This window comes from Lepidothrix coronata, unplaced genomic scaffold, assembly GCF_001604755.1.
Source record: "Lepidothrix coronata isolate B3197 unplaced genomic scaffold, Lepidothrix_coronata-1.0 Scaffold17, whole genome shotgun sequence".
NCBI lineage: Eukaryota > Metazoa > Chordata > Aves > Passeriformes > Pipridae > Lepidothrix > Lepidothrix coronata.
Genome location: NW_016690197.1, coordinates 9,246,102 through 9,270,624, shown reverse-complemented (window position 1 = coordinate 9,270,624; position 24,523 = coordinate 9,246,102). Strand labels below are relative to the sequence as shown.

General features: G+C 42.0%; 1 protein-coding gene and 2 long non-coding RNA genes across 6 annotated transcripts in view; 2 read left to right on the top strand and 1 right to left on the bottom strand.

Moving 5' to 3' along the window:
• Positions 1-15,524, bottom strand: part of LOC108493502 — a 107,193-nt gene extending 91,669 nt beyond the window's left edge. Inside the window, exons 1-2 of the long non-coding RNA XR_001873494.1 lie at positions 15,422-15,524; positions 487-643 (exon numbers count right to left, since the gene is read on the bottom strand). This is a non-coding gene — a long non-coding RNA (uncharacterized LOC108493502). The remainder of the gene's footprint in view (positions 1-486; positions 644-15,421) is intronic.
• LOC108493504 lies at positions 642-7,357 on the top strand. The gene is made up of 4 exons (XR_001873497.1): positions 642-678; positions 1,776-1,856; positions 3,773-3,850; positions 7,308-7,357. It is a non-coding gene; the product is annotated as an uncharacterized LOC108493504 (long non-coding RNA).
• Positions 15,525-18,658: 3,134 nt separating the features above from the next.
• The window catches only part of CUEDC2 (CUE domain containing 2), an 11,177-nt gene continuing 5,312 nt past the window's right edge, over positions 18,659-24,523 (top strand). For 2 of the 4 annotated variants that reach the window (XM_017806991.1, XM_017806987.1), the window contains exons 1-5: positions 18,659-18,726; positions 19,495-19,623; positions 22,693-22,786; positions 23,632-23,775; positions 24,094-24,155. In XM_017806991.1, coding sequence (XP_017662480.1) covers positions 22,713-22,786; positions 23,632-23,775; positions 24,094-24,155 — 280 coding nt within the window. In that variant the 5' untranslated portion in view covers positions 18,659-18,726; positions 19,495-19,623; positions 22,693-22,712. Of the gene's footprint in view, positions 18,727-19,080; positions 19,354-19,494; positions 19,624-22,692; positions 22,787-23,631; positions 23,776-24,093; positions 24,156-24,523 lie in introns of those variants that run through there. The other 2 variants (XM_017806990.1, XM_017806989.1) reach the window with 2 other exon arrangements.

Sequence of the window (24,523 nt, the reverse complement as noted above, 5' to 3'; positions counted from 1 at the left end):
AGCAGCAGCAGTAGGCAGCAGCAGTTTTGTGTATAGCAGTGGCATTCAAATAGAAATTTTCCAAAGACATACAGCACTGACATTTTAAACTTCTTTCCCAGCATGAAGGCTGCATCATGACATGATCCAAATTTAACCTCGATAGGCTCTATGCTGCCACAGCTGGGATGCTCCCAGTACCCAAGGTAGCTAATGCAGGCTTTGCTGAATTGATTTATTTCTTGGCATCAGTCAGAAGCCCAAAGCACCTTTTACTTCTCAGTCTAATGCACAATTCTTGCTATATGGAAAGAAGGCATAGGGTGTTATATTACTGTAGAGAGACTTTAGCCAAGATGAGGACCAACTCTCTAGCTGGATGCATACATAGGAAGAAATACTTCTTTCTCAAGAAGTTTGTGATAAGAGTGGAATAAACAGGAAAAGTCTAGACAAATGAAGAGGTTAAACAACTTGCCAAGATTGCCGGGCAGGACAATGTTATACCTTGGATAGGGCTTGGTTTCCTGGTGTTTCTGCTTCTGTATTAAGGTGTGCACAAACTACTTGCTCACTTGAAGATCTTTTTCCTTTTTTCTTGTACAGGACCATGTGTCACAATCATCCCTTCCACGCACATGGAACAGACTCCACTATTAGCACACTGCAACATCAAAGGCTGTGTATTATTGTTATGTGGTACTGTGTGTTATGCCAGATAAATTCACCTAAGTACCAGTAGCTTCCTTAAGGCACGTTCAGGGAAAACATGCTAAAAATCTCCTACCAGCATCTCCCAGGACACTAGACTTCACTATAAGCACTTCATTTGTCTCCCCCAACTTTTCAATTTCAAATCCCAAGTAACAGGATATGAAGAAGAGGAAGCAAATTTAACAGCTGAACCAAAATGAGTGGTCTTGTATGAGCTGTTAACTGTCCTGTCACTTGTTAAGGCTACAAGTATTTGATTTTTAGTCCTCTGCTTTCATTGAAGCTTTGAAAGTGTCCCAGCAGATGCTGGTCTTAGGTTTACAGATACTGTCCCACTCATCTAAATAGGAATTTTAGGGCACTGAGTATTGTAGCTTCCTTTTTTCTTTTATACCAAGATATAACACAATCTCTACCTTTTTCCCCCTCCCCTCTCATTCAGTGATTCTCAAAAATAAGCATGGTACCAATCAGCATGAATCCTTCTTCATCAGACAGTGCAATGGGTTCATAAACCCTAAAGATTTAAAAGGATATCTCATCCCAGAACTGGCTGGAGAAGGAAGATGCTCTGCTCAGTGGAGCATCTCCTAGCTGGTGGAAAATGACTTGCATTCTCTGTACCCAAAACTACATGAGGATGAACTTTTGACTTCAACCCCTGCCAGCACTGAAGAACTTAAAACTTCTTTGTCTTCTCTCCTTGTAAAACAATCCCTTTTTACTGTGATGTCTGTGTGAAGGTGGCAACTAAGGCTCAGCCTTCTGTCATAGCCAATATCATTCCAGATTTAGCCTGACATCATCAAAGTTCATGCTGAACTGCCAACTTCTCTCCTTGTTTTCATCAATTTGATGCTTTTTTTCTAAACATATCCATATGTCACAACTCCGACAGCATGCCTTTCTTAGCTGTCTTTTCCTCCTCCACTGTCACTATTTCATTTACATATATAAAGATTCCTAGATCAAATACAGATCACTCAACATCCTGACATTCTCAAGAGCTAGCTATGAACTCTGATTATCACAGAAATTTTTCCTAAAACAAGTATCAAACAGAGTCTATTTTCTCTTCTCAGTGAAACCTCAGCCAGCATAATCCCAACACGTGGAACTTCCACATGCTCAGCCACTTGACAATACTATGAAATAAGGAGACGGTGAGTCATTGCTCAGAGCTTCAAGTTTCTGCAGGTGTGCTACACAGGCAGGGAAAGTTGAAGTCATAGCTAAGAGAATGGTACGTCACCAAAAATGATACTCAATTGTGATAGAAGACAATGGTGAAGCATTGCAAAACCTGGTCTACTTGTAAAATGTAAAGCAATGCTATGTCCTCACTCCTCAAAAGTGATTTTGGGGAGCTGAGAACATTTCAGAGGACAGGGCACCCCAACAGCACAGCCCTTCAAGAACAGAACTAATGGCAACTGCCACTAGAACAATAATAACAATAACAGTGGTTGGCTAATGACAGACTTGCTAATACCAAGGTAGAGTGGAAGGCTTTTTATTTTAGACCAGCCCAGGCAGATTCACACAACATTTGAGTAGTTATGGTATTGTGTTATGCAAGAGGAATAACAAGTTGGTCACCAAAGACAGCATTAGAACAAAAAGGCTGTCCTGAGGGGGCACTGAAAGAAGTCACTAGGGCTACATCTGGGGAAAGGATTCTTGCAGAAATATCATGGTGAGGGATGAGGAAGAAAAGGCCATCTACTTGATGCCTGTTCTGAAGGATGCAATGTTGTCAAGGAATAAAGCAGAGAAGGAAAGAAAGAAAGAAATCAATATGAAGTTCCTTCAGGAATGCAATGAACACAGGGGGTGCCTCTGTTTGGCAGCCCCAGGACGCTTGCAGCCCTGGCTCAGATTGTGTGGATATGTTTTTGACTTGTCCTGGTCAGCAGATTAATGGCATTAACGAAGTTTCCATTAGCATCGGAGATTGGGGAGGAGGGTGAAGAGACAGAGGCGTCCAAGCGGAAAGCCACATGACTGCAGAATTGATAAGGCTAAAGATGAAACGGAGCTTCATTGGCATAAGAGAGGCCAGGAAATGCCACTACAAATTAGCCCCAGGCCTCATTTCTTTTCCCTTCATTATCCAAACCCCTTCAGGAGAAGAATGGAGGAGGTTATGACCCTCTCCCAACACACACATACACAGATATTGAGTGAGTCTCTCTCAATGAACATAGACATGGGTATATCTGTGTGTGTCTAAGGGTCTGTGTGTGGTATATTTGTATCTAGGCAAATCTGTATTAATATATTAAGTAAAAAAAAAAATTATCTGTATTAATATGTATCTACCTATCTGTATATGTCAGGGCATGTGTTCTCATATCTACAATCTTTGCAGCTAAACCATGTAATATTTTTTCATATTAGTGAGCTTTTCCTGAAAGTAACACCACTGAAAGCAAAAACCTTACACAATTCCGTGAGAGTTCCAGCACCTGAACAGTTAGAGTCCCAGGACCTGTCCACAGTAACTTATACATTACTTACAGAGTTTCTGGGCATAAGTTTCTACATACGTGTTTTCCTGCAGGCTTGTCCTTGTACTTGTTTCTGAAGGTCTACATACAAGGTGTATGCTGAGGGCAACAACACTCTTCCACATATATTATTTTTTTCTTCTGTGTGTCCATGTCCTCTGTGTGTGCTTCTGTATTCTGCCAATTGTGTGGTTGCTTGTATCTGTGTCCCAGCTGTCTGTTTTCTGTGCATGAGTGCCTTTTTCAGAAGTCTGCATACCTCAAATAAGTTCTGGTCTGTGTACACACTTCTGTGTGTCTTCCTCTTTGTGTATCTTTGAGTACAAGTGCATGGGAACACATGGCTGTATTTGTGAAAATTTTTCTTTAAATTACACGTAAACTATTCTGTGTAAAACTGTGGACAAGTTCTAGTGTCTGTCCCTGCGCTTATCATTCTTGAAAATAAAAAATTCTATTTGTTGCTGTTGACTACTTATTGCACCTGAAAATTAATGAATACAGGTAAATACAACAGTGAATAATAAAAAAGTATTTGTCCTAAAAAACACACAAATTCCACTATACAGGTATGAGAACTAGCTAAGAAGAACAGAACAGAGGATAAGATCCATTTTAGCTAGTCATTCATATCCAGCAAATTTAAGGTGAGGGAGATTATTTCCTACATAGATTAAAAAATAACATTTCTCCAAGTCTAATGACATCTATGTGTTGTTAGTAAGAAAGGTAGGTTCTCTTCAAAGAGACTGTTAGCCATAGGCTACTAACATGAGAAACAACTTTGCCTAGGGGTAAACAAGAAAACAACCTCCTTCTGCGTTTGGAAAACAAAAAGAGGAGAGGAAAAAAGCCGGGGAAGGATGTGTAAATGGAGCTTTGTGCAATGGTGCTCTGTTATGTGAGCTGTATGTGACAATAGCCCTGAAACCCTATGCGAGCAAACTCATAAAAGAGGTCACTGTCTCTTTAATTAAAGCTCCCTGGTTTGAGGTTAAAAACAAACCCAGTGTTTTATGACCAGGTGTGCGTGTGAAAGAGATGGGAACCCGATCCCCAGCCCAGTGGCACAGCAGCAGAGAGGAGATAAGGGAGGAAAGCTTTTTATTAAGGTGTCGCTTGAATGCTGCACCAGGCAAGGCAAACGCTGGTGAGGCAGGACACACAAGCCCCCAGGGACCAAGGCTGCAACGGGGCAGCACCAGGAAAGGGGAATGATGGAGAGGCAGGACAAGCTCCCAGGACCAAACCTTTCAAACCACCAGGAACAGGAGAAAGGGATCTAGGAGCATCAGCTGAAGAGAGATCAGGAAAAGCACCAAAAAGGTGTTGGGAAAATAGCAACCGTTACCAATCCCTACAGCCTACAGAGGCAAAGACAACAGTGATTGTAGGATCACTCAGTTGGCAAATAACAGGGGAAGAAGAGCAACTACAGAGCCCTTGTTGGTAGGCCTTGAGAGGGGCCAACCCTTCCGAAAGCAGACTGCAGACTAGAGCCTCATATTGTTTGTGGAAACAATAGGGACCAGACTGATCCTACCATCTAATAAAATGCTAAACCAAGATAAGCAGAGAGGTTGCACCCTCTTCCTGAGCTTTTCCTGTCAGTGATGTCACACTTGGAAAACTGGGGCTTCCATTTGCTGTATAATCTAATCTTTAGATCTCACTCCTAAGGTACCTGTCACTATAATAATATTGAACTCTAATGAAGTGCTATGTCCCATGGGTCAATTTGGTTATGAGTCCTTTCTTTACAAAGATTCCAGCTGCCAGTCCCTGTCCTGAAAACTTAGAAACAAGGAAAACATCAGTCAGTTCTCTTTTATACTTGCATAGAGTATAATGTTCAGCTTGAAAGAGGAGATAATCCAGAACCAAGTCCCTGGGTTGCAGGACAGTTTCTCCTCGGTAGAAACATAACACAAGCCCTGTATACCACTGCCTCTGGGCACTTGAAACCACGTGTTTTGAGATAAAAAATCAGAATTCCAACTTCAGTATGGCATGAATATCCCAGGGGTTGGAATGACACAACTGTGAGATCCTCAGCAGACAGATTTGCTACAGTAATTACTAAAAGAAAGCTGAAATGTGACAGGAAACAAAAAAAAAAAAAAACAACTTGTGAACCTCCCATCTCATTACACAGCTTTGTAAATAACAGCAACAGCACATGCTCTCAAAGTGCTGTTTTATGAACAAATGAAAGGCTATCTTGGTATTTTCTCTGTTCAAATGCATGCAATTTTACAGAAAATTGGTTTAATTTTTATTTTTCTTTAAAAAAATAGATAAAATTTTAGTAGGTACAATTAGAAGGCAGTAGAAGGTCAGCTCATCATTTACTGCATTCAGTAAAAGTATCAGAGATCTATGGATGGGAAAAGCAAAAGGAGAAATGGAGAAGAACAAAAGGGATACAGGAGAGAGCAGACTACAATCACAGAATGATGTTTTACTCACTTTTATCAGTCTTCTGCTGTGGAATTTAACTTTATTTCCAGATGAGATTAAATATCCTATATCCAAGTTATAAGCAGGGAAATTAGAGCATGGAGAAGAAGTCTGACTGACAGAGAATGAGGAACAGAACCAAAGTCTCAGCCTTGTTCTAGAAAAAGAACAACTGATCACCCCAGCAAATGTTCAACAGCAGTTCCTCTGTTCCTTGAAATTTCACTGCAGAAAGATGCCTTTTTTCAAAACATACCAGTTACTAGGTTTGATGCTGAATAACTGGGTGGAATTCTGCAGCCTGTGGCAGGCCACAGTATACAAACTAATAGTCCTTCTGGGCTTGAGGACTATGAAAACTGAAGATTAAATTAATCCCTGGTTTAAATCCACTGGAATCAACTAAATTTTGCCAAGGATAGGTTTAAACCAGCTATGGCAACCTGTTTGCTAATACAAGACAGACAAATCCCTGAACTACAGTTCTATCATGTACAGTTCTATCATATTCCCTTGTAATGTACACAATTCTCCCACATAATGTTTCAACAGTCATGACTGCCCCTCTTCTTTTTACACCCACTATTAAGTCTGACTTCTAATTTCCAAAGTAATGGGCCAAATTCCTTGGTGGTGTAACTCTCTTACTATCAGTAAAGTTAGGCTACAACTAAATTTCCCCTTTCCAGTTTCACAATCTCTCTTTATTCAAGTCTGTGCATAACGGCCCATGCTTACAAGTATTCTGCGTATGAAACAGTTCAGAAATAAGAATGTAGATGATGTAAAACAAAGGTTTGTTTGTCTAAGGTGGAATGATTGAGCAAGTTCTTAAAATGCAGATTTACATTGACTGCAAATCTCTTTCAGAATTGTTTAGCTATTTCAGCCTAGCGAGCTTTCTGAAAGTCCAGATCATTCAGTTTGATATGCTGAATATGAAATGTATACCCCTTAAAACTCAAATCTGTAATGATTTCTTAAAATTTAGTTCAATTTTACTATTTTTTTTCTACAAAAAAACAACCACACTAAATGCAAATATTTCAGGCCTAAGAAAAAAAAAATGCTGGTTTTAAACTAACAGAATTATCCTCCCACTTGCTCCATATCCTCCACCTTTTTTGGAGCTGCAAGCAAAACCAACAGATCAGTTACTGAAAATATCCTACTTCAATATCCAATAATCTACTTCATTTTTGTTGGGCTGAATTTTCTAAGCTTTGCTCACTCCTACCCTGCTGCCCCTGACACTGAAGCAAAGCAAATGGAGCCCACGTACCCATGAGTACCAGCTAGCAGGGATAACCACTTCCATTTACTTTGCGCTTGTGTAAATAGTCACATAAACCGTGGGATCCCGGGACATGTTTATAGTCTCCTGCTGAGCAGGAGCATTGCCAGCATCTGCTTCATGACTGATGCTGGGTCTCCAAAAACAAGATTGGAGGCAGTGGTAAAGGCAAGTAACTTCTTTGTTGGGCTTGGGGCAGAGTTTTAGGTTGGTTTCATTTTTCTTTTTGTGTATCTCCCAGCTGTGCTTCTTGCCTCTTTCACCTTCCTTCACAGGCTCGAAGACAATACCATCTCCTGTCAGTACAGCCTATTAATTTATACATAATATCTGTGCTTTTTTTGTTTCAGAAAAAACCTATAGCTTGGTGGCACAGTTAGGAGCAGATTGCCAGACAGACTTCACTGACATCGGTGCAGCTTTGGTGATTTACACCAACAGGTTATCAAACTCTTTGAAAAGCTATGTATGACTCTTCTTTTTTTTCCCCCTACATTCCTAAAGTGATTAAAGCTGTAATATAGGTTGCGAAAGACCTATCCACAAAAAGCTGTGGCTTCCCTCTGCTTTCTTTGCCAGGAACTATAGCTACTTGGATTTTTTGACATGTTTTTCAGGCTGAAAATGTAGATTCAGCAAAACAAAACTTTTTTTCTCAGAGATCAACCACTTTTGACAAACTACACTAATTAAAACATTATTGCATGAAAAAATCCAGTTTTCATATTTAACATTGTTCCCAATACTAAGCTGTTTTTTTAAAAAGAAGCTAGTCATTTCCTTTTGAGAGTTTAAGATCATAAAAATCTTAAATTCTCTCCACAGATCCAAACTAATGCTGGAGGTTTTCTCTCATTGTAGTTAATAAAAAGTTATCATAATTTTAATTTCTCATCCACTACAAGGAACAATTTCTCAGAATTTGAAGTTTTTCCAAAGAACAAGAAGAGTGTTTTTCATCCAGATTTACCATAATTATACCACTCCCCAAATATCATTACTGTCTTTTGCCTCAGCACAAGTGAAATAACACTGTCCTTTGCTTTCCAAGGCTTTGAAAACCATGCATGTTTCTTGAGATACTCAGATATTGTAGGCTTGGAGGCACAAAACTACCGTAAAGATGCCCCCAAAGTTATAATTAGCCAATCTTGTATGCAGGGGGACAAAAAAGGTGTACAAATTCACTAACTGAAACATAGGGACCTTGGAGCGTAGGAGACTAAAACTGAACTGGACACCAAAGACTGACATTTCAAAAACATTTTCACTATTATAGTCTTAACTTCTTCATTATTCACTCTAGCATTATCCTAGAACAGAGAGGTCTTGCTTAGGTATTCTTTGCTTAAGGCTCCGAGAAGGAAAGGCATATCCTTGTCATTGAAGGTATCTACATGAGACTGTACAATATAAATTCAGTTTCCAACTCAGCTCTTTGACAGTAAATAAACCATTTGCTTAGTTCCTTAATTTCCCTTACTTATCTCAGTTTATCAGCCCTACCCAATCATTTTCAATTCTTAGAAGGTCTTGTCATGTGCTTCTCAAATCCAACACTGTGTTTGTATATATTGTTCTAGATGCTTCCACAAAGTAACCCTAAGAATAATAATAACAATAAGATTCAGAAAAACAAACATACAGAGCTTCCTGAATCCAAAATATTTATAAAATTATATAGTCTGGTGAAGTGGGGGAGAGGGAGCCAGGGAAACAAACAAATCAACAACAACAAAAAAAGAAAAACAGGAGGGAAAAGAAAGAGAGCAGAAACAGTGGAAAAGCATTATATGAAAAAAGAGATTGAGAGAATGAAGAACAGGCTGAATGTAAATCTCTCATAAAAGCAAAAAAGTTTAGGCCTCCTACAAAAGACCCTCAGTTAAGAAGATTTGTTGGATAACTCCAATTTAAGAATTATTTTCATGCAAAGATCCCCTCTTTTTTATTGCAAACACTGTTCCCATCTATGCATTGGGGTGTAAGATGGTTGCGAATTTTTTTTCTAATACTGCTTTCATACAGTTCACCAAACAATTTGGGTAAGTGCCAAGACAAAACAGCAGTGAAACATCCTTCTGACTGAAGAGGGTGAGATAATGAAAGCAAAAATATTAGAAAAGACCTTTGCAGATAAAAAGTAATACACACATATGGATGCATTTTGATGTTTTGCTGTTTTTCCTACCCTGCTTTGTAGGGCTGAAAAAGATCAAGAGGAAGAGAAGGTAGAAACTGTTGTGTCCAACAGGTCCCTCCCTATTGATGGCACACCTGCCGCTGCAGAGAAACTAAGAGGAACTGGTATATACTCAGGCCTCTTGCCTCCCTTCCCATATGGGACAGAGACACAAACAAGACAATTGGAATCAGAAGTATTTCTGGGTTCTCCAGCTTGCACATATTCATAGCAATCAAAACTGAGCTGTGACAGACTGGCTCAGAGACAACTGTGGGAGAAGCCACAAAAGAAACTTAAATGGTTCACAGAAGACCCCTCCAAAATACCAGCATCACTTTGCTCTTAGAAAGGAAAGTGTCTGCTAACTTCAGCCACTATCAGTTCCAAACCCACCAGGTTCCCTTCTTCACCATTGTCCCCTACCAAATAAACTTAGTACAGTCCCCCACAGACTCTTTTTCCAAAAGCCTGACACAACAACAGCTATTTCTTCCACAGAACTTTTACCCTATAAAAGGGATTGAAAAAGTTCCCCTCTACATTTTGTCCTAGAAAGTGAAATAAGAATAAAGTAAAAGATTTTCCTGTGAACACCTATGAAATGATAGGCCTTCAGCTACTCTGTGTACGGCTCACACACAACACTGATACCCTGAAACTCTTTAGAGCTAGATATAGACCCAGAGAAGTCACTGTAGAGATGATCCCATCCTGCCCTCAAGGGAAAGAATGGCTGATCTAACATCCCTTTTTACATCTCTCATTCCCCATTCCTTGCCTCATCCCATTTTTCCTCTGTTCTTTCAACTATTTGATTTCACAAACTTTATGAAACAGAGTGAAATAGAAAAAAAAGAACAGAAATTAAAACACAAATTAAAGGTAATGTTACATGAAATTTCAAGAGAGCCAGGCTCTCACTCCTAGTGTCCACCACTGGCTTTTTGACAGTACTTTGAAGAAAGCAGAGGCTAACAGTTCTTACCCATACCAGTAAAAGTCCTAACAAGCTGGCTCTCTTCATATCTGAGTCCCCCTCTTACCCCACTCCTACTTCTTTCAAAAAGAGGAAGGAATGCTGTTATTCTCCACTCTGGCTTTTGCTCATTCCTCTGCTTCTGTTTCCCCTCTCCCCCATTTCCATTCCAAAAGTTCTCAGTTAAAAGCATTGCCTGAAGCAAGATCACATCTCCATTAAGAGAGGCAACTTCATTACAGTTTAACATAAAAAGATCAGCTGATATTGATCCATAATTTGGACAAGTGCCATGCTATTGACAGGAAGACAAAATAAGTTAGAATGGCCATGTTTCAAAAATTCGGTATGTACACTCAATCACTGGAACAGAAATTGCAGTCGGGTATATAATAACACAGCCGTGTTCTCTATTTCCCCTGTAGATCAATGCTAATATGAAGAAGGCCACAGAAGATGGATGTTGCCGACAGAAAACCTTAAAATTCCAGGTTAGGACTTGGGTGGCTTCATGGATAAAAGTGTGTGTGTGTGTGCAATGTCTGTGTAATTTAAATACAAAAGACCAAACTCCTTCCTTAATACCTGAGAATGCTCTACTTCAAAGTAGTAACTTCTACATTTAAATTCAAGTTATGGAAAACAAAACCTGATCCAACATCCTGCCTTACATAAGTATCCAGGCTTTAGTTCACACACCTAAGGGACCCCAGATGGATTACTCAGTGGGCTTAGACAACCACAGGACAATATACCTTCACATACTCCTAGATACACAAAAGAAATACATACGGGCTTTCCGTACATTACTGAACAATCACTCTGCCAGAAGGTAATTTTTTCAGAAGGAAGATGGTGTCAGGAAAGACAGAATGTTTCTTTCTGACATGTTTTACTAGAAACTGGCTACTCAAGCACCACTAGATTTTGAGGGCATGTTGGCTGTTTCACTAGTAGGGTTTATGATCCCAATGTAACAGATGTTTAAACTGGACAAAAAGAAGCAAATACAGGAACTCCAGTACCAAAAATAAAACGCTCAACCATTTGAGCTAACTTAAACAGATATTTACTGTAACAGGTATCTATCTATTAGATAGACCAAATGTACAGAGAATAAAACAGCCAGACAAGGCATTATACTTGCACTTTGCCAAGAGCAGTTATTTTTGAGTACTTAACTCTGTTAAGGTCAAATTCACACACACAAACTTCTACCCCAGCAGGTTTGGGATCTAATCACAGTTCACATGGGAGAGTTGCACAGGACTATAGGCCACCAAAGCAATGCTAGTTTCCCCAGGAATCTGGCACTCAAAAAAACTCAGCTGTGAGACGTGTACCTCCACCATTTCCACCTAAAAATCTCCTGTAGCTAATAGCAGCGAAAATCTTATTTTCTCTGTAAGCCTGCTATTTGAGACCAACATAACTCACTTAGCAATGCATTGCACACTATTCCTGATTATGTGGAATACCAAGTAATTGAAGAGAAATAATACGCATCAGTGACTAGGATTTTTACCAGGATTCATCCCTTCCTGTTTCCTACAGATTGACATGTATTTATCTTCAAGGCTGAGGACTACAAGCCATACAGTTAACTCAAAAGTATGTTGTTGCATTGGTAAATCCTTCCATACAAAAGGAAATATATATATATATATATACACACATATATCTATATATAGCATATATATATGCTTTCACTACTCCTTCAGTACTTCACAGCTTCTTCAGTAATTTGAAGCAATGTGTTTTTGTTGCCAGTTGTACATTGCATGAACTGGGGAGTATTTTTTAGAAGATGTATAGTATGGGTCATTCACAGAAAGTGTTCACTTTCAAATTGTTCAGTAAAGCAGACTCACTTCCCAGAAAAGATGCTGCCCCATCAAAACTTCGTTCCACATTTCAGCCTTGATCTGAATCCAAACTGTACAACTAGCCTTTATCTTGACAACAAGTCAAACCTTTCTTGAGATACTACTGCACAAACCCACACTGAGGTTTGTGACTCATGCCCATTATTAGTTTAGTCAGATTATAGACAGTTTTGATGCCTGGTTCTCAGCAAAATGCTGCAATATTTAGGACATGTATGGGGTTGATGAAGGAGGGGGTTGTTAACTGTATTTCTATTGATGACAGACCTTTACAGACGTACCTGCAGAACGACCATACCAGCAGAAATACTGTAAGAACCACGGGTCTTCAGATCATGATTAAACTCTCATGAAATCCCATCCAGTGAGCTACAACTGCCCTTTCACCCTGCTCTTCCTCCTTCCTTCTGAGCCCATCTGGCTAATAGGTCAGAAGTGGGGACACCTGTGCACAAAACCGTTGAAGCCGGGAGATTATTTGCTAACTCTGGAGGTTCAGTTCCCATCCGAAGCACCTGCTGCTGGCCCTGACTCACGTGGGGCCTGAATGCACTACCGGTGGCCCCTGATTCACCTTTTCGCTGTTTGTTCTCCCAGCGTCATCGGAGGGGTATGCAAGGAGCTCGTCTTGTCTGCCTCCCACACGGGGCTTTCCGGGAGCTGTCGCTCCAAGCCTTCTCCGCTTGGATGCTGCAGAGAGCAAAGCTCCTACCGCGGCCTCAGAGTGGCATCTAGTGCTCGGCTGCCGCACTGCCCCTCACCAGCACCGCGCCGCCGTTCTCGCGGGGCAGTTCACCTGCTTTCCAAACACCAGGGTCAAGGACTTGGTCTTGGGCAACACGCACAGTAATTGAGCTACCTCAAGGAAATGAGTGCGCTCCTCTCATAAGCGGCAGGTCTAATTGATTCCACGGGAAGCAATCAGTACCACAGTAAAATAAAAAAGGAATTAAACGTATCCTTTTGCTTACCCAGATTGTGCTGTATGAAGAGGGTAATTTATACACAGCCCAAACTAGAGTATGGCAAGTTCTATTTACCTATTTACCTCCACTGCACCCTTGTTACAGCGGTTTTACTAATATGCAGCTGTGGAAATCTACTTGAAATTACTAAACCTTCCTTCAAAGGCCGTGCCTGTTCTCGGGTACTGTAATGTTTGTTCACTGCTGCTCATAACAAATTTGTCTCCTAACCCTAATTCTTCAAACTCATTTTTCCTCTTGCTGTGTGTGCCAGTCAAATCTAAAATGCAGAACTCTCCAACAGCAGGACAGCAAAAGAAGACAAGGAACCGAATGTACTTCCAGGGAGTATTTTCCATATATCAGAAATAACAGCCATTAGAATAAAAAAAACCCACAAATTACCTGTAGTTCTTGAGGGAACTCCTGAAGACAGCATCCTTTTTTCTTTTTATCATTATTATTATTGTTTTTACTACATGACCAACTCAAGTATAATTTTATGGTGTATAATTTAATCAGAATGCTCTGCAGGCAGGTACATTATCCCAGCTATGTTTCCTTTTTTCAGTCTGCCTGAGATAAAGTAGTTGGATATGTTAAAGAAAAGCTACATAACTGTATAAGAAGTGTGTAGCTTTTTCATATGCTTTTCACTACCAAATCTCCAAGTGTTTTAATAAAAAAGGTCACATGTTGCTTTCCTCACTTTGTCCATCTGTGAAATGAGGATAATACCTAAAGGCAGAGGGAGGTGAGGATCAGAACCCATGTCTTGAGCTCTTTCCAGTACTGAAATAGTTAGATTTTTTTTTCCCATTACATCTGAACAAAAGAAACATATCTGAACAAAAGAAATGAGAGAGAGCAGTAAGACAGAGTGTTTAAATCGTGTTCTGATCCTCTCCATATTTTAGTTCTGCTAACTGCAAAAGTCAGGCATTTATTATGTAAATTCAGAGACGTGTTCAAATATAGCTAGTTACGTAGCATAATTTTCCAGTTCTTAAAATTCCTCTAAATTAGGAAAAGCCTTCACACTTGAATTCTGGCTGAATTAGCTGCTACAAAAAATAGAAGACAAAAATTACTTTCACATATGAATGCAACAGAAGAACAGACCCTGTCAATACTTTTTTGATAATACGCATGACAAATTAACAAGCTTCCAATAAATTAAATTTCAAACAGTTTGGCCTTGGCTTGGCAAACTGTCCAATATCTACATTGGCACACAGCTGAAAAGTATTCTAGGGTCAGAAAGTTCTTGGCAGCAGGGCCTGCATTCACAGGCAAAATGCAAGAAATCACAACAGTATTAATGCCACAAATGTCAGGTTCTTCAGAACAACACCACATCCATTGGTAGCAGAGTGTTGCTCAAGGCTAGAAATAAGTATTGAGAAAGCCCTTTATCACACTTGCAAAAAAAAATAAAAAGTGTGAATTGTGAGAGCCATACACAATGACTAAGATCCAGCCTAAAAAACTCTAACCACGCCTACACAAGGTTCAGAAGAGCTACTAGATCTGCACCCAGGACAGCATGTCCAAATATTTTGTAGTCTGAAAGCTCCTCCTAGCTGTGAGACCATCTGACATTGTCAGCTGGGAAGTTATTCGTTATAATACTACCAACTTTAGAGTTATTTTTTCCGCTGGCTTAAGTACATCACCATCCTATATAAGAGCATCAAGGCCTTTTGCAGAACAAAAGCCTCCTCGGGGCTCCTCAGGATCAGATTCTTACTGCTCCTTTAGAGCTGGCCAAATCAAAGGAGCAGCTCCAGACACCCCATCCTGTTACAGACTAGCTTTGCTCAATGTGTTGTAACCAGAAACTGAAAAAAAACTTTGTTCACTGATTATTTTGTTTTTTCACATCCTCAAAAATTCCTGTAAGTAGCACACTTATACCTTTGGGATGAGTCAGTGAACACAAATTCCTGATTCCTTTTTCAGGTTCTGCCACAGACTCATACTGAGACTTTTGGAAATACATGTCATGTGCTTCAGCCTACTGTATATAAAATTATAAGACACAAATGCAAAGCACAATGAGCTCCCTGACAGAAGGATGACAGACAAATTATTCATTTACTTATTCTTCACGTACTTCGCTGTTTATTTTTAGATAAATTGCTCATTTCACTGTCATACACACACAAAAAAGCCTTCATACCTCTGAACATTAGAAAGCTAAATAAGTCACAATACAGGAATGAAACAGGTTCATTTGTTATACACAACCACAGAATTGTGTCTTATTTGACTACAAGACCTTTGTAACCATGATAAGATGTACATGTAACAGTAAATAAGAGGAGCCAAAGAGTGACAAAAATCCCAAGGAAATATTTACTCACGTAGAACTCTCCTGTTACCAAGGAAGAGTAAAGACAAATAGGCTCTAATAAACCTAATTGTAACCTAGAGAAGCAGATTAATTTACCTTCAACGCTCTGAAATTGCAACATGAGTTTTCCCAGGAGCAACCGAAAGAAACTTCTTTTGGAATGCCAACTCAAGCACGTTGGTAATCAACCGCGCAGGACATCTTGGAATGCGGCAACGGCGCTTCCAGAGGAACGCCTGACGTTACAAAGCTCTCCCAGCAGAGGGCACGCGGCCCCCATCCCGCTCGCTGCCCTGGGAAGCAGCACTCCTCCGAACCCCTGGGAAATTGGAGTTGGAAAGCTGGACTCTCCTTTGGCTGCAGCAGAAAATCTGGGAGCGGTGGGCGCTTTCAAAGGGCTGTGCATAAGTTGTTTAAATTTCTGTGGAGTTCTGAGCTTGAACACTCATTTCTATTTAAAAAAAAAGGAAAAAAAAAAAAAGGACAGTGCTCAAAATACCCTTTTTCTAAATTGAGGCTCTGTAGAGGACTAAAGATAAATCACAAGTAAAATGCAGTCTGATTTAGTAAAAATAAAAGCAGTACACATAAATTAAAGATATGCACTGATATTCTAGGCTTAGCAACAGGAAAGTGTTTTGAATAGTCTCAAGGACACATATGGACGTGTGATAGGAAAATGGGGAAAAAAAATGGGAAATAAAGCCAGAATATCAGGAAACACATCCCAGTAATGTGCTCCTCTCTTCAGATTAAGCCCCATCACTATAGCCTTTCAAAGCTAGAGTATAGAGAAATACCCATTGTAGGGAACATACCTGCATTAAGCAGGGGGCAAAACCAGGTGGAAAGGGTACTTTTCTGTTCTCTCATTTCAAGTCAAATGTAAAGAGAAGCACGTGTAACAGTTAAAATTGCTCACATACAAATATCATCCACCCACAGATTAAGATGTCACAGAACAAACTCATTTTGGGTGGCACCCCTGCCCGTGGGGGGAGGGGGGGGTTGGACCTAGATGATCCTTAAGGTCCTTTTGAACCCAAACCATTCTAGGATTACAAGTACATTATACCACAAGGAGTTAATAATAGGCTGGAGAAGGAACAATTTTCCTCTGGCTTGATTCAACACACTTGCATTATTCATCACATTTGTGAAGGAATATGAATCCCATCAAATAATTAGATGGTGTGTTAACCTTCCTGGTTTGCAGCAGCCTATGACTGACAAGTAGAAGGGTTCTCCAAGAACAATTTCCTGTGCTGTCGCTCCTTTCTGCCTGGACTGTCAATGAAGGGTGCATTTTGTGTGTTTGTATAGGGAATCCCTGTGGAGTTTTTGTTGAGCTTTAGGTCAAAACCCTCTGATTTTAACTTTAAATTGGGGACCTATTAAACGCCATATTTGTTCCGGTATCTATTACCAGTACTACAATACTGGTCCTCTTCCAGTACTGTAATTTAAAAAAAGCCACCCTCTTACATCAGTTTCAATTAGAGTAAGGTGTGAAGGTGAAATATCAAATTGCAGCAAAGTACACTAAGAGAAGTCACTACTTACTAGTGTACTCAAAGTACACTACTAAGAAGTCTAACTAGTTATAAGAGAATTTCAATGGCATTTTAACTTACTTGGGTTTTCTCAGACCTTCTGCTTCAAAGCCTAGTGTGGTTTTCTCCTCCCTTAATTCTCCCCAGCACAGACTACCCTGATCATCAGCCAGGCTGATGGTCTAGTTCAAAATATTTGTAGTAGAAAAAAAAAACCCAAACCAGAGGTCCTGTCTGTTGTTGTTCTGAAATTTGTGATATAAAAATCATAGGATTTTTAAGAATTTACAAATTGTCTGAACTGACAGCATCTGAGAACTCTCAGAATTTCTTATGGGCTTCAAGGTTTCCAAGCAAGTCAAGGAAACTACAGAGCAGACTGAGGCTACATGAATCCTTAAATTCTGCTGACAAATAGGATGCAATGAACCACCAGTGGAAAAAGCTGGTAGAACCTCATAACACAAATTAGTTCAGGAAGTCCTGTTCTAATTCAGTCAAGAATTGATGAGGGAATGTAGGTCAAACAAGGCAACTGCAATTGTTTGTCATAGCTTTAAAGATTGTTAAGTTCTAGGGGCCTTACATGTGCTACTTCGTTTTCTTCAAAACTTCCACTTCACTGTGATGAGCCCATCCCAGAATGCAGCTGCATTTTCAGCACGTTCTTTATACAGTGGCTCATACAAGTTGAAACCCATCCTAGAAATAGCAGGCTTGCTAGGCGATTTTCAAACTGTTTACCAAACTAAGGTAAAAACACTGATCAAAGGATAGATAATGCAGCATAGTTGATTACTTTCAGTTACTGTGTGGATAAGTGCAGCTAACAAGAGTCAAAAGCAGAAGAAATGAAAGGCAGTGAATACTTCTACAATGAAGTATATTCAGTGTCAGCATATATATACAGTGTTAATAGAGGAATGTATGCACATTTAGAGAAATAAATAATGGAAACAAACTCTGTTCTTAATGACACTGGAGTGAGTGTGCAATGATGCTCCCTACCCAACTGGCATGACTCTGGATTTTTTTGGTGCTGCCGAAGGCAGAATCAGGCTCATTTACTTGGTATTTAGCAACACATGACTGAGGAGCATGAGACAGAGAAAAACTATGCCTTGCTGCTTTGGGATTTTTCTGAAGAAGCAGCTGGGATAACTGAGTTCCTTCTCCAAAGCTGCCCCGGGAAGCACTAACTGTGTGTCAGAACTAAGTAAACCGGCAATAGCTGCGACCCCGTCCCCCTGCTGCCCCTTCTCCAGATGGTGCTCGGTCACAGGTTGGACTCCATGATCCCAGAGGTCTTTTCCAACCTAACTGATCCTGGGATTCTTGAAGAGCCTGAGGCTGCCCTAACACGCAGCAATCCTCCAGATCGCCAGAATGAAGGATCATACAGCAGCTTGTCAAGCCTGGGTGTAGCGGGGCGGCTTTTTAGTGGAAATGGAAACAGCCTGCTCGCAGCTTCCAAGCTCCGCGGGCGGCAGCTCGGGGAGCATCCCTGACAGGGCTTCGGCTTGGGAGAAGCGCCCCGAGAGGCAGTGCAGCTCGAAGTGTTCTACTTTCATCAGGGAACGTGTCCCTTGCACTTGGCAGGGAGGACAGTCCCAGCGAGCCCCTCCCGGGGCGGCTCCGCCAAGGGCCACCCCGGCGCCGGCCCCCTCAAAGGCTGCCCCGGGCCGCCCCGTCCCCGCCTGCCCGGCTCCTGCCCGCAGTCAAGATGGCGGCGCGGGGACCGCGTTGGCGCGCCGCCGTGGCTGGCGGCGGGCGCGGCCACGTGACGCGTTCAAGCGCGCCGCGCGAGCCCCGCGCGCAGGGGAGGGCAGGGAGCGTGCGGGCCATCAGGTGACACCCCCCCCCCCGGCGGCGGCGCGCGCCCGTCACCGCCCGGGACAGGGGGAGCGGGATACGGACACGGCCGGGGAGCCCGGGAACCCGGGAGGGAGTGGGGCTTAACTGCGGGGTCGGCAGCGCGGGGGGCGGCCCAGGCGGCCGGGCAGGGTGACGCGCAGCCTCCGCGGTGCGGGGATCGACCCGCGGGGCGCGGCGGGGGTGTGGGGGGGGGCTCGTCCGCGCACCGCGAGTATCGGGCACGCCGCGGCCTCGCTGTCCAGCCCTGCCGAGGCAATCCTCGCCCGGCCCCGGGGCTGCTCGGCCGGTGTAGCCGCTCCAGGGGCAGCAGCCGCTCGTCGCACCCCGCGTGGGGCTCTTGGGGCTCCGGCCGTGGGGACCCGCCACAGCACGGACACCCAGCAGCGCTCTCTGGGCTGTCTCCTTAAAGCCTCGAGAAACAGCTCCTGCTTCGTTTGCCACGGTGATGAGGCCACCAGTGCCTTTGGATTATTCGAGTGATATGCAGGGACCACTGCTGGCCTTGATACAAAAACTGTAGATGTTGAACATCTTGACATGTCAGTGAATTTGAAGGCTGACAAGCACACTAATCTCGCAACCCGGTTAGCCTTCCACAGTGTACATTTTATTAAAAAAAAAAAGTAAAGCTGTACCATATGCATTAGAGGAAACGGTCACAAGTGACAGAAAGATACCAGAATACAGAGTGATTCTGTTGTTCTCCCGCTCCAGCTAATTCAGCTTTCCTTTCCCATAAAGGGCTTCTTCATTCATGGCTTGGGCCAGGCACTCATAGGATGGACCATCAACTTTCCTGCAGGCACTGAGGTGACTTCACAAACACTGGCTGTGAGCGAAGGTCCTTGCACAGGTGGCACATCTTCTCAGGTAAGGGCTCCATGTCAGCAGAGCACCCCAGTGCAGCTGTCCAGTGTAGATCTGGAGGGAGGGGAAGAGTCTGGCCACTGCCATTACCGTTACTGTAATTTACCGGGACTAAGTTCCAACTTAGTCCTTATTTTCATTTCAGAGCATTAAGCAGTTAATTGTGTTAACAAGCTCAGTGACCTCAGCCTGCTTTCCCATAGTAACCACACTGTGAAAGTCCTTTCAGAGACTTCGTTAGCAAGACAAACAAAAAATGGAAGCAGTGAAATTATATCTGTAAGGTGTTACTTAGCCTGGAAAATTTTCTTTTAGGCCAGCAAAGTTTCAGGAGGTAAATAGTTCAGTGGAGTATAGCCATGGCTGGTTCTCTGTCCTGCCAATCTGGCTTTTGAGAAATTTCCTCTGAGGCTGTATGTCACAGGCTGCACCGAGAGGGCCTTATATCCCAGAGAAATGCACTTCTCCAAGCACAGACACACTGAGCAGCATAAGACATGCTTTGTGCTTTCTCAGAACCAATTTTCAGAGAGCATAGTGAACCATCCCTGTCCCATTACTTGGGCTACATGAACCTTAGCAAGGTGATTTAATCAATCCCTCAGTCAGATCAGATTTACCTAAACTTTCTCTAACCTGCTCTGAGAAATATCCAAGGCATATAACACCCATCTCCTTCCACTTGCAGAAACCTCTAGTCACTGGTAGGCAAATTAATGATCTCATAAAAGTTGATATACATCCAAATGGCAGTTCCTCTTAGCTCAAAAACATTTTCCTAAATTGCTCTCCTCAAGTCTGTCTTGTTAATATAAAGTCCAAGGCACAATCCCATCCCATCACATTGACTATTTGAGAATCATTACTGAAGCTTGACTTGAAAGAGCTGTCCAAAATGATCTACCTGTATGCAAACATTCCAGATTTTCACCCTTTTTGAGGAAAGTAGATTTGTATGAATTGTAAGCCAACTTTTCTTGAATATAGCATAAGTAGTTGTTTTATATAGCAGAAAGATAATGGTACTTTTAGAGAGATATTATTACTACATCTGTTTTACCAAAAAAAAACCCCTACATTTGACAGTAACATGTTAGGAAGGAGAATGCAAAGGTGATGGGGATTGCTAGGTTCTCGAGATTTGATAGTAGCTTGGGAAACTCTGTTCAGTTGCTGGTCAAAGTATCTAGCACAGAAAATGAATAACTTTCGCATTCACATTTTGAGAACTGATACCACTTTTCTCTACCTGAGATGAGGAAATACATATGCCACACAGTGTTACGTGGATCAAGTAAGCAGTCCTGATATTTCAAACCAAGCCTGTCTTAATGAGATGACATACAGAACTCCACTGCTCATTCTTTAATAGTAAACCCCAGTGTTTAAAGACTGCCAGAAAAATAACAGGGATTTCCAAGACCTGAAGGTCTCTTATTCTGACAGTGCAAAACTGTGAGGCTGTAGCTGTGAACAGAGCAATAGAAGTATCATTTCTTTATTGTACACTTTTAAAAATAGATTCTGTGCAACATGTTACACAGAACCCACATTATAACAACCAGAATTGCAGAAGGACTTTCATAGATACATTTGAATCAGCTGACAACTACTGTAGTGATCTTAAAATCCACATTGCAATTACATCTGGAAGTTTAAAACTGTGGTAACATCTTTTCAAGAGAATTGAGCTCTCAGGAGACTGATTTCTCCTGCCTTTGGTTTTTAGATCAATTTGTGTATTGTAAATCACTCCTGCACAAACTGGGCACATAGGATAAGCTCTTCTAGTGAATCTCCCCCTTAACTATTGCAGGTCACCACTAGAAAAAGTGTGGCATTTGAAGGTATAATGCATAAAGTGTTTCGGTGTCCCGAATTATGTAATTCTAAACTTGTCTGAGTGCGTGGGGTGGTTTTGTTTATATCCTGCTAGCTCTGAAAGTCTCATCTCAGGAAATGCCAAACCTTTTTTGATTCCCATGGAAATGTGGGAATTGTCTGTCAGCAGCCTGCTCCACGAGTTCTGTGTCAAACAGACCTGGTCATGTCCTAGTGTGGTTGAAATGAGGGAGCTGCACTGCTGGGAGCATGTTGACCTTTGGAAGTTCTCTGGCCAATGACCACATCAGTTTCTCTGTATGCAGGACCGGTTCTTCCTCAGAAGAACTCAGTGCTTGTACCAGGAGTTTGTCCACCAAACAGCTTTGTAGACCCCAGTGGGAAGGAATGGTTAAGGAACAGCTTTTCTCCACCCAATTCAGTCCAGGCTCAGTACTGATAGCTGAAGGAGGGCTGTGGGCAGCCCCTTTCTGCCATGGCTTCTGTAGGAGCTCTGTGATTCTTAGAGCTCCCCTGAGTTTTGGGTTATCAAGTGCCCCTTGTTGTAGCTGCATCAACTGTAGAATGGCTCATTTACCAAGCACAACAACGGGCTCCTGTTTGGGCAGGATTCCACTGGCAGTCTGTGCCTGACCTGGAGACCTTTGATATTTTGGCTGGCAGACTAGTCATCTGTGCCCTGCTTGGTATTTCCCTGTAAAATATGCTCTAGGTTGTCCTTTCTTTAGGAGACATTACTCTTCCTCCCACTTGTTCCTGAGTCAAGTCCAAGCATTGCTGCAAATGCTTTTAGCTGGAAGGTCCACCCCTTTCTGTACTGAGAGTGCAAATCCACTACCCATTGCTTCCTCACCGGACAACACAGTGTTCCAGCTCAGAAGGTGTCCCTGAGCCCCTGCAGCTGGACACATCTGCATTTCCAGCTTTCCTTCCCAGAGGTGACATTTTAAACGTACAGTACAGCTGCATACCTCCAGCATCAACACAGTCAGAAGAGGCCCAAGATGTTGGGCTGTTTTGGGCTGGTATTTCCAGTGGATCCTCATACTGCTACTTTTTATGGATGTTTTTGCCTGCTGTTACTCAGAGACGAGAAGACGTTGGAGGCGTTTGTGAATTGTTCTGATCAGAAGAGCACACTCGCCTATACCTGCATTTTGATCTTGATATTTTGATCTACTTCTTGCCTTTAAAATTACATGGAGTTTTCTTTTTCCTCCTCTTTTTTAGAGAAAAAGGTTTAGAGAGACATGGAGCTTGAAAGAATCATTCGAGACACACTGACACGCTTCATCCAGTCCCACATCCCTGCAGCAGATCTCAGGTATGTTGAGATAGGCAGATCCAATAGCATTGTTCTAGCTTGAACTCTGCATTAATTGTCCCTCTGCCCATTATATTGAACTCTGTAGCTTTCCCGTACTTTTTCTTGCTTTTCTTTAAGCCAGATCCAGGATGGAGGTAATTTGCACAGGCTCTGAGAGGAATGCTTGAACAGCTATAGTTTAGCATTGCAATCTAGCAATGTCATTTCTTTGATGACCAAGATGATTAATTTCCTGTCCAGTAATACCCATTAGAATATGGGATTTCCTTCATTCCACAGTGCTCCCAAAGGGCTTTCTGAGCAGGATAATGCTATGTCAGGGCTCTCCTATTTTGAACTCTGCCTACATGCAGAGATACAGCTGCCTTGAGGCTGGAACACAGCAGCTGGTTTTGCAGCTGGTGCCAGTAGTGACACAAGTGTGGAGAGCAGCAAGCAGAGAACACTGCATCCCACAGAGAGTGTAGCTTGACAGCATATGATGACCTCACCTGAAACGCCAGTCAGCATAGTCAGTCAGTCAAGGGTTTGAGCACTTGGAATATTTTGGTTAGCTCAGCTGAAGCACCTACAGGAGCCTCTGGGCACACTGGGTCTTTCATTGAGTGCTGCCCAGGAGGCAGAAATGCATGCAGTATTTTATCTGTTAATGCTTCCCACTCAACCACTGGCCACCTGCTACCTGGCTTTACTGGTGGTATATGCCCATAAGATATACTCCACATAGGTCCTTTTGCTGCCATATTAAACAGACAGGAGGTTAGGGGGAATGGGGATGTTGAGAGAAGAAAAACTGGGCCTGTTGACACTGCTGCCACGTCTTGTCTTCTCTCTGTCTCCAGTGGGATGGATGATGTTTTCTTCTCTTATATCACGGGTGTCCTGGAGGAGCTGGGCTCACCAGAGTCCTCTGAGGAGAATTTTGACATGGACACCTTTGTGGAAATGATGGAGGCATATATCCCTGGATTTGCAGAAATCCACAGGTATGTAACTGTTGCTGCTTTTTATGTGCATGTCACGCACTGAGGGCCTGGACCCAGGCCCCTCAGTACCATAAATTCTTTTGTTATACCCAGTCAAAGATGTATTAGTACCAAACCCATGCAATTAAGTCAGTCTTTGCCTGAATACACAGATGCTAACCCCAGTATAGTTTGCAAGTAGGTCCTTGGCCATCTGAAATACCAGTTGATTTTATTGGGCTTCCCATCAAGCCTTGTCTTTCTATAAAAAGGTCGCCAAGGAGGATTAGCTAGTGCTTTTGTTTCTCACACTAATAATACAGCTTCTGTCTCTTGCAGTGGGGATGTTTGCGAAATGATGTTCTCCCTCTCAGAAAGGCTTGGTGAAGCTCGCAACAAAGGTGAGTTACACAAACTATTTCAGCACAAGAAGGTATATTCTGTACATGTTTTCAGTCTTCATATTTGGAGTTGAGCAATGTCACAGGATAAAATACAATCTTGTTTGCCACAGTTAAGATCTCATAGGGTAGCCTGAATTGATTGACAGGGGTTTTTTTCAATGTTCAGTCAGGTTTTTGATGTCAACACATGGGAGGTTGGAGTCATACGGAATACTGTCCAAGACATACTGGAGTGAAAAACACATGATCAGTTCTCCAAATACCTCTGTTGAGATCAAATCCAGAGTAACAAGGAAGAAATAGCAGACACAGGGCTGCTTGTTGAAATTATGCTGTAGGTTAATTCTGAAAATGAGGATTTTTGC